General features: G+C 39.2%; 1 protein-coding gene across 1 annotated transcript in view; it reads left to right on the forward strand.

The window, feature by feature from the left end:
- The first annotated feature begins 2,739 nt into the window (after positions 1 to 2,739).
- Positions 2,740 to 16,268, forward strand: part of baiap3 (BAI1 associated protein 3) — a 37,171-nt gene continuing 23,642 nt past the window's right edge. The window contains exons 1-2 of the mRNA XM_088437810.1: positions 2,740 to 2,906; positions 13,492 to 13,637. Of these exons, the coding sequence (XP_088293936.1) occupies positions 13,501 to 13,637 (137 nt within the window). The 5' untranslated portion in view covers positions 2,740 to 2,906; positions 13,492 to 13,500. The remainder of the gene's footprint in view (positions 2,907 to 13,491; positions 13,638 to 16,268) is intronic.

Genomic DNA, 16,268 nt, shown 5'->3' on the forward strand with positions numbered 1-16,268 from the left:
CTGATAGGCAGCGTTTGTGTTTCATTATTTCTGGTTATTCGTCAACAAAAACGAAAATCACATCCACCCCACATGTTTACCAACAAGCCTCAGCACAGTAGCCTAGCCTATTGTGAGAAATTATATAATTGTTTTTTTTCTTCTCTGACTTTGTAAATACTGAGTATTTCTGTGATTTAGCAATATTCATTTTTTCGGTGAAATAATTCAACAAATAAATATGCAATTACTGCACTGTATACTCCATCCATTTTTTGTACGGCCTACCCTCACTAGGAACACAGGTTGACTGAAGCCCGTCCCAGCTGACTGGTTGTCAGCCAATCACAGAGCAAATAGCATTTCCAAAATGGTACGTCTGTATTTGTATTTCTTTTAAGCGCCTTTTTATGCAGGGTCAAAGTTTCTGGGTTAAAATAGCAAAGGTATTACATCCGAGGCTCTGGTCACCTCATAGCTTCATTGGTTGTCTGAATATGCTCTGCGATTGGCTGGCCCAAAGTCACCTGTGATAGGCTCTGACCTAGGTAAAGGTAAGTGCCGTAGAACCGACATTATTGGACAGTTGCACCATAGCAAAGAGGGCACAGCGTCATTTTACGATCACATGATGGTGCAGCATTCATCCGGTTGCAATCAATCAAATAGCGACTGATAAATAAAATAATTAGTTGCAAGCAATTAATGAGTGTGCACATGAGAACAGGTCATATAAATAACCTCTTCACTTGGTATTCAAGCAGAGGGAGCCAGCTGGGGAACTTCTCTCATGACGTGTCCATGGAAACAAGATGGGGGGGGGGGGGGGGGGGGGGGGGGGGGGGCAGCGTGCTTTATGTTAGTTTGCCTGGGATAATGTCAAAATGTGGCAAAATTAAAAAGAGAAGTCAATCGTTTTGTTTTCTAACCAAATGAGTCCTGGGGTGGTTCTTCCCAATGGGGCCGCCTGTCAATCACAGCTCAGGCTGGCCTTGCCATGTAGAGGAAGTGCAGCACGGTCGGTCGAGGAGGTCCTTAAACAAGACAAGCAGCCAATGGCAACACACTCGATTTTGGGTTTCATTAAATGAGGTGATGAAGGGTGAATTAATTTGGAATTGTAAACGGGGACTATTATCCTCTTGAATGCGTGCTAAACACTTGTTTTGTTTTGACCTTCACATGCAGAAATCAGTGCATCAATGCTGATGTTAGTGATATTAATTTTTTTTGGGAGGATAGATTTTTTTTTACATTTTTAATTCGTTATATAGATATACTGTAGTCATTAGTTTGCATCTCTTTGGTTTTGATTGACAAGATGTAAGTATATCGATACACAATCTACTGTATCGGTCTCAATACAGCTTGAACCTTAAAAAAAATACTATACATTTGTATAGCTCTTTTATGTTGTTGATAATTTGTTCCTTTGAATTCAATTCACAGTAGGAGATTGACCTCAAATTTTGACAGATCAATATCTGACTGAAATGCCGCATTTACAGTCCTGACAAGTTCATTTATATTGTAAAATGATTGTTTACTTTCAACAAAGTGAACCGTACCGGATTCTTATTCTTGAGGGGGGGTACAAAACGAATATGAATTTTTGCAGTCTAAAATATACCATCTCTAAAATATACCATCCTTATATTGTATTCCCAAACCTATAGACCAGTCAGACTGTATGAGCAAATGTGCATAGTATCTCTGTGTTCTACGTATGGTGTATTATTAGCAAGCGTGTCTAGTTAGAATAAAATCACTCCGGTTTTTTGAGTCTGCAACAAAAGAAGCATGTGAGAAATCATATTTTGTGCAAGAAGAGCGGCACCTCTTGCCTGCAGCCATGTAATCACGTCCCCGTGTCTATTTAAAGCACATTAGCACAAGCTTGTGAGTTCTTTTACGTGAAAAGGTGATAAATATGGACTGGATTGTGAGTGGGTGCCATCTGCTTTCCAGATTGGCATATATATATATATATATATATATATATATATATATATATATATATATATATACACAATAGTTTAATGTCAGCATCACAGGAAGTGACATTTCATCGCTATTAGCTAAATGTTAATTGATCTTCCATTGCGCATGAAGTTCAGAATGTGGGTGTAGAGGTTAACATGACAGTTCTATCATAATTACTTCAAGTCAGATTCACAGAGGACAAACGTCAGACTCTTCAAGGCTGAACAGAGAACTGACTTCCTTTTTTTTTTAGTTCTAATTGGACTTCTAACAGAAAAGTATTTTCATGTCTTAAGTTGGTGATGGAATTGAAGTTTTGACTAGTTTAAGGGCAGAAGAAAGTTAAAGTACATGAAAGTCACTGTGAGTGATGTGCAGGACCTGCACTTGCTGTTATCTGTGAGTAGAAAAATCCTCTGAGCCATCCCTCAGCAACAGTCGAATGATGCGTTCACGTGCTAGTTTTGAATGGCGTAATTTCGGCTTTTAATTCAGCAAACAGTGTGGCTCCGTTTTGATTTTTGGTTCACTAGCTAATACAACAGCTTAGACACAAAATCGTTTCAACACTTGTATTAAATGTATTTTACAATATATGTTTGTCGTCAAGACATAATAACAAGGCTACTATGGATTTCACGAATCTTAATTTTTCGGATGGATTGGAGTTCTTATATGTCCCACACTGTTATAGGGACTTGAACACACCATTGCACTTCCATGTCCATATTTGGTCGCTCATCTGGGTAAAACGTGAGCTTCGAAAAGCTTCTCGAAGGTCTAAAAATGAGCTTTTCTCTGTCGCCTGTCACAAGAAAAACATCCAAATTTTCAGTGGCAAGTTGATCACACGCCCGAGCCGAGCCTTGGTGCCGCGGAGAGCAACTCTGAGCCGAGGCGACAAAACATTTGAGAGCGGACAACTGCCCAGAGGAGACACACAGGTAAGCCTTGCTGGACGTCTCGTCGTTTAATTAATAGCGCCACAAACACTGTTTTAGTTTTCATTTTTTTGTCAAAATGTATTCTAGTGCATTTTTCTTTTGTTTTGAACCACACTCCTGTCACTTGCAAGCTTTTCTCGATTGACACCTGTTGCGCTATTAAAATTAACACTCATCTATTAAGCGTGTGCGCGTTTGTGTGTTTTGGAGGGTGAGTGTAAGTCGTGGAAATGTGATGGCTAATGTTTGACAAGTTAAAGTTTAGGATGTATTATTATTAGGAATATTTCACATTTTATCAAATGTTTTTTCTTACCGCAATTACCCCAAAAGTTAAGTCTAATTCGAATTACGACGGGGCGTTCTTGGAAAAGCTGCCATGAAATTAACATGATGCTAATTTTTCCCCTCTCTCTAGCTATATATATATATATATATATATATATATATATATATATATATATATATATATATATATATCTCACACACACACAGACAAATTGTACTGTAAAGAAGTGAGGCCAATAATTACATATACAGGGTAAAATCAGATCAGACCATTGTCTGATTTTCTGATAGGCTGACAAAGAGCTTCAGAGTTAGAGGAAGCAACGTTTTGCAATACAGAGCAACATATGTGCAAACGTCTGAAATCTCCATAGCTAAAAATATCCACCGATGTGTAACTTTGTCCTCTTTCCTTCAGAAGCTGCATGACTCCGCTTTAGACTCATCTCCACACAGCAATTAGTTGTGAATTAATCACCGCCGACCTTTTTTATCATATTGTGCATCAGTGTTATTTATGGTGGTTGATAGTGTTTTGTTCTCGTTGGCACTCAGGCACCGTAACAATATTGCTCATACGCCTTTAATTACAGCATGGGTGAGCGCCTTTGTCTCTCATTCCTGTACTGTAAAGGCAGAGTTTTTTCTAAAGTGTTTGGGGTGAGTGTGCGAGGCGAGGTGAGGCCTTGTTGTGGCAAAAGTGGTAGGGTGTCTGCCTGCGCGGCGAAGGTGCAGACACGGCGTGTAAAAGCTCTCAATTCCACTGGATTTTCCGCGCCGGATCAATGGCCGAGCCAAATCTGCTTTCAGGTGCTTTGACAACAGCCGCCAGGAGCTGTTGGGAATAGAGTGACTGACTGGATTTCTATTTTTTTTCCCTCGCTCTCAGATCTTAAGCGGGGTATGTGCATACCGAAAATCGGCTAAGCATTGAAAATTTTCTGCCCATTCCGATCAAAGGCTCAATTGTCAGTTGTCTCGAAGATTATCCTGAGTGTTTTACAATGATGTTGTGGTATGAGTGATGTATTCTCGGCGTGTTTTTTCCGTCTATGAAAGTTGACCATCATTGTCTTATAAGAAAATAAGACATTTTCGAACATCTGTTTTCACTTTTGTTTTCAATATTTTAGCCAATATTCTGATAATCCAACAAATAAACTAGTCATAAATTTAACCTGTTAATGTATTTCCTTCCATAAGTGTGCAAAAAAAATCAATTTTTTTTAACAGATGAAAATTTTAAAAAATCCAAATAGTTAACAGATTAACATATCTCATTTTTGAAATATCATCACAGTTGTCGGAATAACCACGTTATCTCTAGTCACAAGCTTTTGTGTGTCTGAATTTTATGATGCAGAGCTGTCATTTTGATTTACTTGTCACATCAAGTTCTCTAAATTGAGTGGATGGTTCATTGTCTCTTGGCATGGAAGGAGAATTCATCAGGTCCAATTTTAAACTTCTGCGGATTTAGAAACCCCATGAGGCACAAGGATGAACTCATATGATGGTTTGTCATCCTGCTAGGTAACCTTAAAAAAGGTTAGCCCAACGATTGTCTGAAAGTGTCCATTGAACCTTTTACTGGGCACAGCGGCCGCTTTCGGCCGATAGTCAGCCGAAACGTCCGAAAGCGTCCCTAACATCCATTGCTTAAATTCTCACGTTTCCCTAAATTTCTCCAAAATCCTGTGTAGGATTTAAAAATTGAAAAACGTGTGCCTAATATAAGCCGTTTTTGCCTGTTTAGACTATCGTCTGAAAGTGTCCGCTGTGCCCACTAAAGGGTTAAGAAGAGGCAGAGGTGGTTTACAGTCACAATGGTTGTCAAGCTTGGAAACAGTTGTGCCCCTTAAAGCCTAGAGAGCAAAGATTGAAAAGTGTTTTTTGAAATCTCTAAGATTCCTTTAAATACCGTAAGTGTCATTAAAAAGTCATTATTACTATCTAATCGCAGCAGTTTACACAATCCTGAATCTGTTCTCTGCGTTTTGCTGAAATTTTCTGGTGCTGTGACATCACAAATTCCATGTGAGTAGGGATTGTGTGGCTGTTTGATTTTGTTAGCTCCCTCTGTTGGTGAAGCGTTGATTGAGGCTTCTGTTACCTCCTTTGTGTCAAAATATCCTCCTCCTCGAATTTTAAATCATTGCTTGCCAGCTGAGTATTCCATTTTGAGGATGGGGAAATCATGTCGTATTTATTATTTAGCCTGCTTTTTTTACTATTATAATGTCACTTTTGGTAGTCCTTGTGGTGGATAACGGGACTGCATGTGATGCTACCACTCTCAGTAGATTTTGGCAACATTTGCAGTGTGTCAATAAAATGAAGAGCCAATAATTTCTGACTATGAGCCGCACCAGCAAACAAGCCGCAGCAGCAAAAATTGAGCAAAAAATAAATAAGTAGAAATGTCGTTATGCCAAATATTTATGCAGAAAGACTGTATATGATTTTTTTTAATTGCCTGCTTACAGCAACATCCCATCATCAACAGACTGAACGTGCCTGCATGTTTAGCACCAACATATTTATAGAAAATGGATGGATGAATATTTTCATCATAACACCTACAGAATACTGCAGTTAAATAGCAGTTCAGACTGAAAATCAATTCTTCCATAGCATCTTCTTCTGTTTCCGTTTGTTTAATTGATTATTTTAGTGAACATATCAATACATTGTACATAATTCATCAATACAGTCATACATACACCCATATATATCAAATTTACACATCACAAACTTATTCAATTTGTATGTCATTTTTATATTTTTAATACTATATTACAAAAGCTCTTATTGAGCATATACCCTTGATTCACATCTTGTTAGGTCTATTTTATAGTTCTTCCATAAATTGACACCTTGAACAGATGCCCGCATTTGCTTTACCAGTGGATTGTCTCATGTTGGCCAGCAAAAAAATATTGCAGATAAGCGCCACTAGAGTATAAGACGCAGGGCTCAAATCATGAGAAAAAAGGTTATTGGCTTATAGTCTAAAAAATGGGGAATTTGATCGAACTCTAACAACTTCTTTTAAGGCGAAGAAGTCTGCCACCGAGACTTTTCTGGTGTAAGCCCTAACCCTATTGATGGCCCCTTCAGAGGTTTTTAGCATCCGTTTGAAACCAGCCAGGCATAAGAAGTTGCCTCAGTTGGTCTTCTCCTTGTATCTCCTTCATCTTACAAGCCCTCAAGAGGGCAGCCGCATGTCCAACTGTGTCTACGTTGAGCTGCTCTAAGGAAAGCCCATTAGGACATCAAGGCTCCTCTGCCGGCCTTTTGTGAAATTCCATTTACCTGTATTTACCAGCTCCCTTCCCTCCACTGTTACCATAGAGACACTCAGCGAGGCGCCTTTGGCTGCCGGGCTCATTGGCTCGCACGGGGGGTACACTGGTGAGCGTTTCCCTGGCATGCCGTCGGCACCCATGTCAGGGAGAAAGGCATTTACTTGGCCTTGACTGCGTTTGTCTGGCAGCTGCTTAAACACCCCCCCCCCCCCAACTCCACTTCCTGATTGCTACCATCGAGACCCAGTTTGTCACCACAGAGCGAAAACCTGTTGGGAGAGGTCCACGTCTGTAATTGAAATGTGTTCACCTGGGAGGCAGCCCCTTGGCGCTGTTGCCCGTCAGCACGGGCCACGCTGCAAATGATGAGCCGCTCCCCGCGGGAGGGAGGGGGGGAGGGGTGACCCCCACCTTCAGCACGGCGAAGAAAACATTTTCACTTTCGACGCCGCGCTTCGGGAGGTCTCTCGGAGATGCCGTCAAGTGAGCTGCCGATCAAGATGTACGCGCAGCGGAGCGTTAAAAACATCCAATCGTTTTTCACTTGGAGAGGCAGCAAATGGACATGCACTTGGATGCTGCGTTACTCAATAACTGGGCTCACGGTTGGAAATGATGTTGAAATTGTTGGTGTGTGTAAACTGTATTTTATTTGGCTTAGGCAAAAGCAGTGACGCCTCAGAATATTTCGTAGGGGTGGCCACAGGGGGACCAAACGTAAAAGCCAGAATTTCATGATACGTAATCATTGTACTTATGTCGTAAATACACCAGTCTAATACTATCAGAAAAAATTAATGTATCTCAATACACAACACACACAACAAGATTCTCTCCCTCCATTGATCTAGAAACAAAGTTCTCCATTGCATAAATCATTTCTCTCTGATCACCTGTGATTTTCTACAAAATAAGAGGGTTAAAAATAAAAAATCCATTCATGTCGCATTCCACATTGTCGAATGACTTCAGGAGACATCAGCTTTGTCTGAAGATTTCTGCTCTTAATTTTTTTTTTTTTTTAACTCAATCAGTACCAAGCATCATTGGAAAAAGCAACCTTTAGAGTGCCAGATTTGGGCACTTTCACTCATCTTTTAAGGCCAACAGAATATTTCGTGCGATGTCAATGTAAACAAGGGTGGTATTATATGAAAGATTGACTTCCACTCTTTAATTTGAATTACATGTATGTAATGTACGGTATACGTATGTAGTATGTATGGCTTTCTTTCCCAACGCGAGCAACACTGTCATCCAATGGTCACAGTTTATTACTACAGTACTCAATTGGTTTAATATTAAAATAAAGTCAAGGGTGTCAGCTACCCTTTCATAAAAATTCATAAAAAAAAAACATTTGGTAAGAATTCTCATCCTTCGCACTGAAAGAGAGAAAAGAGAGAAAAAAGATCATTTTGGGCTCTTAGGTGGGCTATACCTTCGAACTGGTTGCCAACCAATCGTAGGGTACACCAAGACAAACAAACATTCACACTTACAAACACACCTGAGGGCAATTTTGGGTGTTCAATGTACATAAACTGTGGTACCCAGAGAAAGACCACCAAGGCACGGGGAAAACACGCAAACCCCAAACTGGATGGCTGGATGTACCATTGAACCAGTGACTCTTGAACTGTGAATCGGACGTGCTAACTAGTCTTCCGCTGTGCTGACCTATGGGACAATTTTGTAAGAAAATTCTTCAATTTGACATGCTTGTTCAATAAAAGGGGCAAAGACAGACAAATTGTCTTTATGGGTGTACCCAAACTAAGATACCAAATAGACATTACAACGTATCTGATCTAATAGCATAATGAGCTTTTGCTAAGCTCCCAAATAGGATGGAATTGGAATTGTTTGTGGAAGATGCAAACAAACATCAAAAAGAAATTTTAGCACTCTGGTAATTAACTGAAAACCAGTTAATGCATACAAGCCATATTTTGCATTTTACCGTTCAAACATACTTGACAAATTGCTGTCCATTAGCTCTCTGTTGCTCAACTAAACAGCATCACCTGCCCAGAAAGATATGCAGAATTAAACTGTGGACTCTTACCAGCTGTCTGTTGAAAGACATAAATGAGTTCTGACCACTCAACTTATATTTAGCTTGGGTCTTTTTTGTGTTTTTTTTGTTATTTTCGCTAATGGACCTTTTATCAGAACCGGAGAAAATTTCCCACACTTTCTCTCACCAGGATTCATTTGAAATGACCCACTGATGATATGTGGCAGAGAAGACAAGACACTTGAGGCTAATGGAGTGAATGCCCCACGAGGGTGCCAGATGTCAGCGTCGTGAATCGATGAGGCTGCGGCCACAGATGCGGCTTACGCTTCCTCACATCAGACTTGGTCCAAGATGGTCAGTCGGCTGATGAATTTGACTTTTGCACTAACAGTTTCTGTGCAAGGTTTGTGGTAGACCTGCACATTTAATGAGATCAAGACAAATGGCCGCCATCCTTGTGGAATTGTCTGGAAAAATATGTAACGAGCACTTTTAATGTCTCAAAATCCTTCATAACAAATAGATTCACAAGTCTTCCATCTTTTTTAGCCAAGCAAGTTGCATATAAAAAAAAAAACGGTTGAATCCGGGTCGAGTCAACTCGTGACTTTATTTTGACTCGTGCCTCTTTTGACTGGGGTCAAATCTCGACTGGATTTTGACTCTTCAATCGGTGCGAGTCCCCCACCTCCGGCCACCGCAAACTGAAATTGCATTTGTCTCTGGCTCTCTGCTAATGTTATGACTTTTGAGTCTGTGACTGACTTCCTTTTAATCCGATTCAGACCAAAGCGATCCGCTTAATGATATTAATTCAAAACGCTGTCCACTCAGCCTCCCATTCTCTTAATTGTCCTCCATTACAGTTGGCTAATAGCAGCCGCCTTTGTTCTGCTTGAAGTGCTCCCGCCCAAGGCCCCTCTGCCTCACCAAGCTTTCACAGACGTGAACTGTCAACTTTTTAAAAGAGTGTTCGACCGAGTCGGGCTGACTGTGTGGAACGGCGTCTCCATCAATCACTGCGGCTCTCTTGTGCATCTTGTCAGCCGTCCTTTGTGAGCTGGCTCCCCCTCACCTCTCTCGTTTTGCAACCTCACACAAAGGGCTTCGCCAGACGTGCGGGTAGGGTGGATTCTCGCTGCGGGTCCTCTCCTGCAATTCTGGTTCAATGCCTATTATCCTTTTTTTTATTCTGAAGGCCTATTTCCACGCACGTTTCAGGGGAATCTCATTTAATATTGTGATTGAGATTCAATAAGTCCCCTTTTGTTGTTGCCCCCCCCCCACAAGGCCAAAAAAAACAAATATATATATATATATATATATATATATATATATATATATATATATATATATATATATATATATATATTTTTTTTTTTTTTTTTTTAAGCCACACCGGACTGTAAGCTGCACATAGTAACAACAGAATTTACACAGAAAGATGCAATATGGAAGTTGTTTTTTTTATTATTTTATTTTAAACTTTTTAACTTCCTGCTCATGTATCAAATTTACTCCTGACACATTTTTATACAAGATCATAATCGACTCATACATCATTTTTAATTGTATATTTTTAAAAGTCTTTTGGAGCACAGCAATTGATTCACATGATCTCAGTTCATCATTAATAGTTCATAGACTAGTTCTTTAACAGATACTGTACACACATTTGCTTTACCGGTGATTTGCCCTATGGTGACTTGTAAAAAAAAAAAAAAAATACTCCTGATAAGCATTGGACTATAAGATGCAGGTCTCAAATCATGTCTGAAATTTAATTACGGTAATAGTAATAAACAGAGGTGGGCAATTTGTCGGTGTGTCATTGACAGGTGCCCATTTGTGCTGATGATCGAAAAAGACGAAATACCTTAAACAGCAACCAAAAAAAAAAGGCAAATTAAATTGATTTGACTAATTAATCATTTAAAAATCACCAATTTGAAAAAGTGCTGAATCCTGAAATTGAAGTTTAGCAGAAGTGGCAGAATCTAAATAGGTGTTTAAAATAGTTTAAAATAGTATACATAGGAGTTGTTAACGGCTTCATTGTGCCCTTTAAGCAAGTTAGGATTTTTTTTTTCACACAAGTTATAAATGACAAGTTTATGTTAACATAAATATAAAATCATGCATTATTGTTGTCTGAAATTTTGTTTAAGCTTTATTTCTGAGGTGTCGTTAAGTCGATTAAAATCGTGACTAGAAAATCAAGGGTTGATTTTTTTTAGCCTCGTTGCCATGCCCTGAATGACAAATGACGGACCGGCAAAAATGTGTAAAATGCCCATCTATGGTGGTGGCAAAATGATGAAAGAAGCACGAGTAAAATAAAACGATGAACCAATAGACTTACAATTTTATTTTGATTCAGATTTTAAAAAAAACAATAGCTGACTGACGATGACGGATGAATGATGACCAGCATAAATGAGTCAAAATACCTCCGGTAACTCATCTGCTCTGCTGCAAAATGTGATATTTCCCTTGCAGGCGTTTACAGATGCTCAAACCTATGAAAGATCAAACGCTATTAAAATGAGATTCTTCACTTAACCCATCAAGAGTCCCTGGGATTATACATGATCACTTACAGTAAATAGGGGGGAAAGGTTTTTACTTGGGCCAATCCGAGCCGATTTATGAAATACCATTTGTTCATATTGCAAGGAAAACCCACCCCGCGCTCGCCGTCTTGCGCGGCTCGGCTTCATTAAATCCATCTGACTTTATTTGAATCTTCTCTGCAGAGAGCTGTCATGTTATGAAGGTTACATAACACTGTTAGTCTTGAACGACAACCTTGAGGTGGAAATGAAAGTGAAGGGTGTGACAAGTGACTTTATAAAAATATTGCAAGTATTCTACTATACTGTATGTAACCTATATAAATGTCACATTTCTAATATTTAGATAACATTACAAGACTTTGTTGGACTAAAGCTAGTCATGGATTGTACAATTTTAGCTCTATTATTGCTCCATTATAGATTATGCTTTTTTTTTTTCTTGTTTGTATTACCAACTAGAGACAGTACTGCCAGTTTTTGGGGCTGTTTACTTTCACACTTGATCGGTGGGCAGACACTCCAGTTGTTTGTATACAAGTAAATAAAAAAACAAAACAAAATGGCCGATGGTTTTGGGCCAACTTGCTTTACAAGAAAATCGCGGATGATGGAAAATCAATTTGGAAATATGGCAATGAGGAAAACACAAGAGAAATGAAAATATCAAACACAAAAATTACGTTACCATTAGAGACAAAGCTCCTAATTGATCAAGGAAAAATGGTTAAATCCATCCTTGTTACTCGTATTGTTTTGTTTGAAGTCTCGCTAGCTGTGCCATGAAAGCGATAGCTCCCCCAGGTGTCCTAGAGAAATTAATTTCAACATCCAAATGATTTATCCCAGAAATAACCTAAATGAGCATGAATGTCAATCAAGCGCTTGGCCAACACCTCAGACAGACATCCACGGCCTGATGTGAGATCTGGCAAAGAGGGGAGGGGTTCGTCTGCAGTTGGAGGTTGCCATGACGATGATACAAGACTAATGAGGCACACTGGCCATTGAAGCTGGCTTTTCGCGCCTTTTTCTCACCTTGCCGTCCGACGTGTTTGGCGGCGAAGCAGTTGAAGTGAACCAAATTTTCCCTATTCCAAGGTGGCATCAAGTCAGTGGCTGCCCGTGGCTCTTTGTGTTGGAAGCAAATGTCCCCAGAGTGCTGACATGCTCTTGCATTAATTGTGTGCAGCTGCATTGGTTGTGTGAACTCAATTGCAGCGCCTCCAGCTTTGTGGAGTATGCAGAGTAATAGAATAACTCATGATAAAACTGGAAAAAAAAGTGTGCAAATCCAAATAAAAAACCCAAACGCTTTTTATAAATTACTTAACCGAAACTACATTTTACGTTGATAAAACTAACTGTAGCCAAAATGTCCCTCGTCATGCATAATTTTACGTGTTTCATTTTTTCATTCATTTTTATTACATTCATTTAGGGATTGCTGTACGTGCGTCGAGAAGGAAAATCAATAACCACTTTGAGGACAAGTTTACATTACTTTATTAAATAAAAATTAGTGAACTTTTTTATGCTAAACAAGAAAAACATTAGAGCAATCCTGTGAATGTTGACTGGAACAATTTGTAAAATTTTGTTGGGGCTTTTTTTTATTATTATTATAAATATAAATAGCTATAATGTCCTGTATAATGCATAAATTATTTTGTTTAATTTTAATTGTGTTTATTTAGAAATTGCTGTACGTGCATCCCGAAGAAGGAAAGGCAATAACCCCTTTGATGACTCAAATTTACTTTACTTTACTTACTTTATTACATAATAGTTATTGAACCTTTTTAAGTTAAACTTAAAAAAAAAAATATATATATATATATATATATATATATATATATATATATATATATATATATATATATATATAGTGGAGCATTTCTTCATAATTAGAATGAAAAATTCAAGACTTACTCTAACCCTGTCACGACAGTTTTGTGATTTTAGGTTCGAATGTTGGTTGTACCCTTATTGCGTGGCATTTTCTTGTTCTTTTCACACGCTCCTAAATTCCAACTAAAACATGGTACGTTTATTGAAGACTGAATTGTTATGAGGTGTGAGTGAAAATGGTCATTTATAAATATGGCTGGTGAGAACTCACCTCCAAATTCTTCACAAGTTTGTATGGAAAATGGATGTTATCAATTTTGGGTTGCTTTAACATGCGTCAATTGTGCGTGTAAGGTGATGGTGGGTAAAGGTGGGAGTCCTCAAATCATCTCTCATTTTCTCACTTTGTGTCCTCTTAAGGAGTCTCAGAATTCTCGCAATGCAAGAATGAATCATTGCAAAGTTAGATACTTAAGAAAAGAAAACTGACACAAGACACTCTGAATCTCTTGTCACTCTTGTTGTATTTTGGGGGCTGATAGCATAGCGCCATGACGACGCTGCTGGACCTGAAGAGTAGCGTCTTGCGCCAGGTGCAAAGGAGCCAGTCTTTGAGGAGCCGCAGAGAGTCGCCCCCCGCTGCACCCGGCAGCCCACTCACCCACTGCCCGGAGCCCTTATCCCGAAGGTGAGTCAAGAGTGTATCCGCAAAAACGCAACTTTTTTTCCTTTTTTTTTTTTTTTTTTTTTTTTGGATAAGGTCAAGATAGAATATCTCACTGAAGAAACCAATGAGTTGTCTCATGGGTCAAAAAACTGTACAATTTAATTTTGAATCTACCGTATTTTCTGCACCCTCAATTAATGACATATTTTAAAACTTTTTCCATATATAATGCGCACCGGATTATAAGGCACACCCTCAATTAATTATATATTTTAAAACTTTTTCAATCACAATATAGTAATACTCAAAGTAATAACAACTCAAATAATAACTCTAAAATCTCAATAGCATAATAACTCAATGTCAATATGACCAACCTTGTTCAACTGTAAACACACAAAACAAACAGGTAAAGCTTACTTTATTCCCCGTCTACGAATCCCATTCTCAGTATTGATCCATAAATAAGGCGCACCTGATTATAAGGCGCACCATCAGCTTTTTAAAAAAAATAAGGCTTTTAGGTGTGCCTTATAGTGCGGAAAATACGGTCCTCAGAATTCCTCAAGAGGAATAATTCAACTCATAAACCGCTCAGCCTCTTTTATACATAACCATAATTGTTCCGATCATATGTTTGTTAGCACCCGAAAAAATAAGGATTTGCAGACACCGGCTTTGATTGCATGGTAATGTACAGACACTTCTCTACATCCAAACCAGTTATATTCTGGGCACGCGTTTGTTAGCTAGATTTTTTTCATAAGCTGTTAGAAATAAAAATCAACTGGAAAAAAAGAACCAATCAGAAAAAGAACACATGTCGTTTTCATCAACTGCTCTGGCAGGAAAAGATAATCAAGTTGACCATTGTCACTATACCATCCTTCTGGAAAGAACTTCAAAATAAAAGCATACCAAGGCCAAACGTCATACACTTTTTGCACTAGTTTATTTTGAAGCAGTAAATGTGCCTCTCAAAACATTTCCTGCTTAACCAAAAGCACTTCCGGCCCATCCCTTTTAGTTGCTGCCAGGTAAATGTGTCTGTCCTGCCTGCGTCATTTCCTCGTGTAGCAATATCACTGCAAAAGAACCGAGCTTTATTGAGCACCCCTGCACTACACTATTAGCGAGGTAAAGACAAACTGGGCGGGAGCTTTGTTTACGATGACAGCGTCTACATTGGAGTCACAGAAAATGCGTTAAATACTTAGTCATCTCTGCTCATATCTCTAAAGGTAACTAGAGGAGCGTCTTTATTTGAGGATGGAAAAATCTATCCCAAGTGTACCAAAATCAAATATCTTTTTTGTTTTTTTCAACAAAACTACAGCATGTTGAAATTACACTGCCTTTACTTTTCACTGTGTCCGACTTTGTCGCCATGTTGCATGTTGTGCGTATTTTTTCGTCTGTATTTTGTCTGTATTTTATTTTTGCAATATCTATTTACTTTGAAGGAAAAATGAATGAAAAAATATTGATATAAGATGAACATATTTTAAACCGAACCAGCCCCCCCCCCCAGAATCCAATCGGGTGAAAACCATGTGTTTGAGCCGCTTTTTCCGCTCACGCGATTGACATCTGAACATCACTAAACATAGCAGCTCAGTTAAAATTGATCTTTGATTTGTTTCCAGCAAAATGAGTTAACTTGCTCGGCCAGCCGAATAAAAATGGAAATGGATCTTTGACGTGAATCGCCGTCAATGATAGTGAATGTGCTGGAAAAATTCAAATGTGAATTTCAAAATCTGAAAAAACTTATCGCAAGAGTACAATGACTGTGTACTGTTTATGGGTTCTCGTCTTTTAATTTCCACAGCATGTCGCCGAATGCTCTTGTTTATCTTCGTCTTCCGTTTGGATTCGACATAAGTTTGCCATGCTCTTGTCTCGTAGCAACAAATCAAGCGTCACAGGTGAAATCCCCCCTCAAACCCCCACCTTTCCCCCGCCACCAACCCAGTCTTGTTTTGAAGCCTCATCTGCAGCAAAAAAAAAAAAACAACAACTAATAGTATGAACCTGGGGTTACCATAGCAACCTAAACCCAGGCTTTGCTGCCTCGACGTGAACTTCCCTTGTAATGACGGCAGTGTTTATTTTTAACACGCAGGACGACCTCGGGTGGCGCGCGGAACCTGTTTATCTCCTCGCATATCATTCTGATGAGATATTTTAATAAATGCATAATCCAATCGGCTCCGAGAGGATCCTTTCTTTTTTTTGTTTTTTTTCTCAGTCCTTTAAATAGTCGTCTGAACTGTCACTACGGTGCATGTCATTCCTCATTTCCCATGCGGGCTCCCTGCCGTTAAAGCCTCCCCACTGAGCCCCCACCTTGCACGTATGCTGAGGGCTCATCATTAGAGACACGCTGTTGATCTTTGTTAGCCGTTCAAACCGCTGTCGACACACCTGGACACAGGCTTTAATTGACAATGGAGGCCGGACCGATCCGTCGTTTCTCTTTTTCAAATTTTGTTTTTTGTGCGCGCGTGTGTGTGCGTGCGCATTAATTGCATTGAGATGTGACAATCAGTCTCCAGTCAACAGAGGCGGACTTCACACTTTGCATTTCTGCTTTACCGAGATCTCATTAGCAGGTTTGCCAGCTCCGTGTCGCTGCTTCTATAATCAGAG

The sequence above is a fragment of the Hippichthys cyanospilos genome, chromosome 16, assembly GCF_059441005.1.
Source record: "Hippichthys cyanospilos isolate Australia breed blue-spotted pipefish chromosome 16, RoL_Hcya_1.0, whole genome shotgun sequence".
Lineage (NCBI taxonomy): Eukaryota > Metazoa > Chordata > Actinopteri > Syngnathiformes > Syngnathidae > Hippichthys > Hippichthys cyanospilos.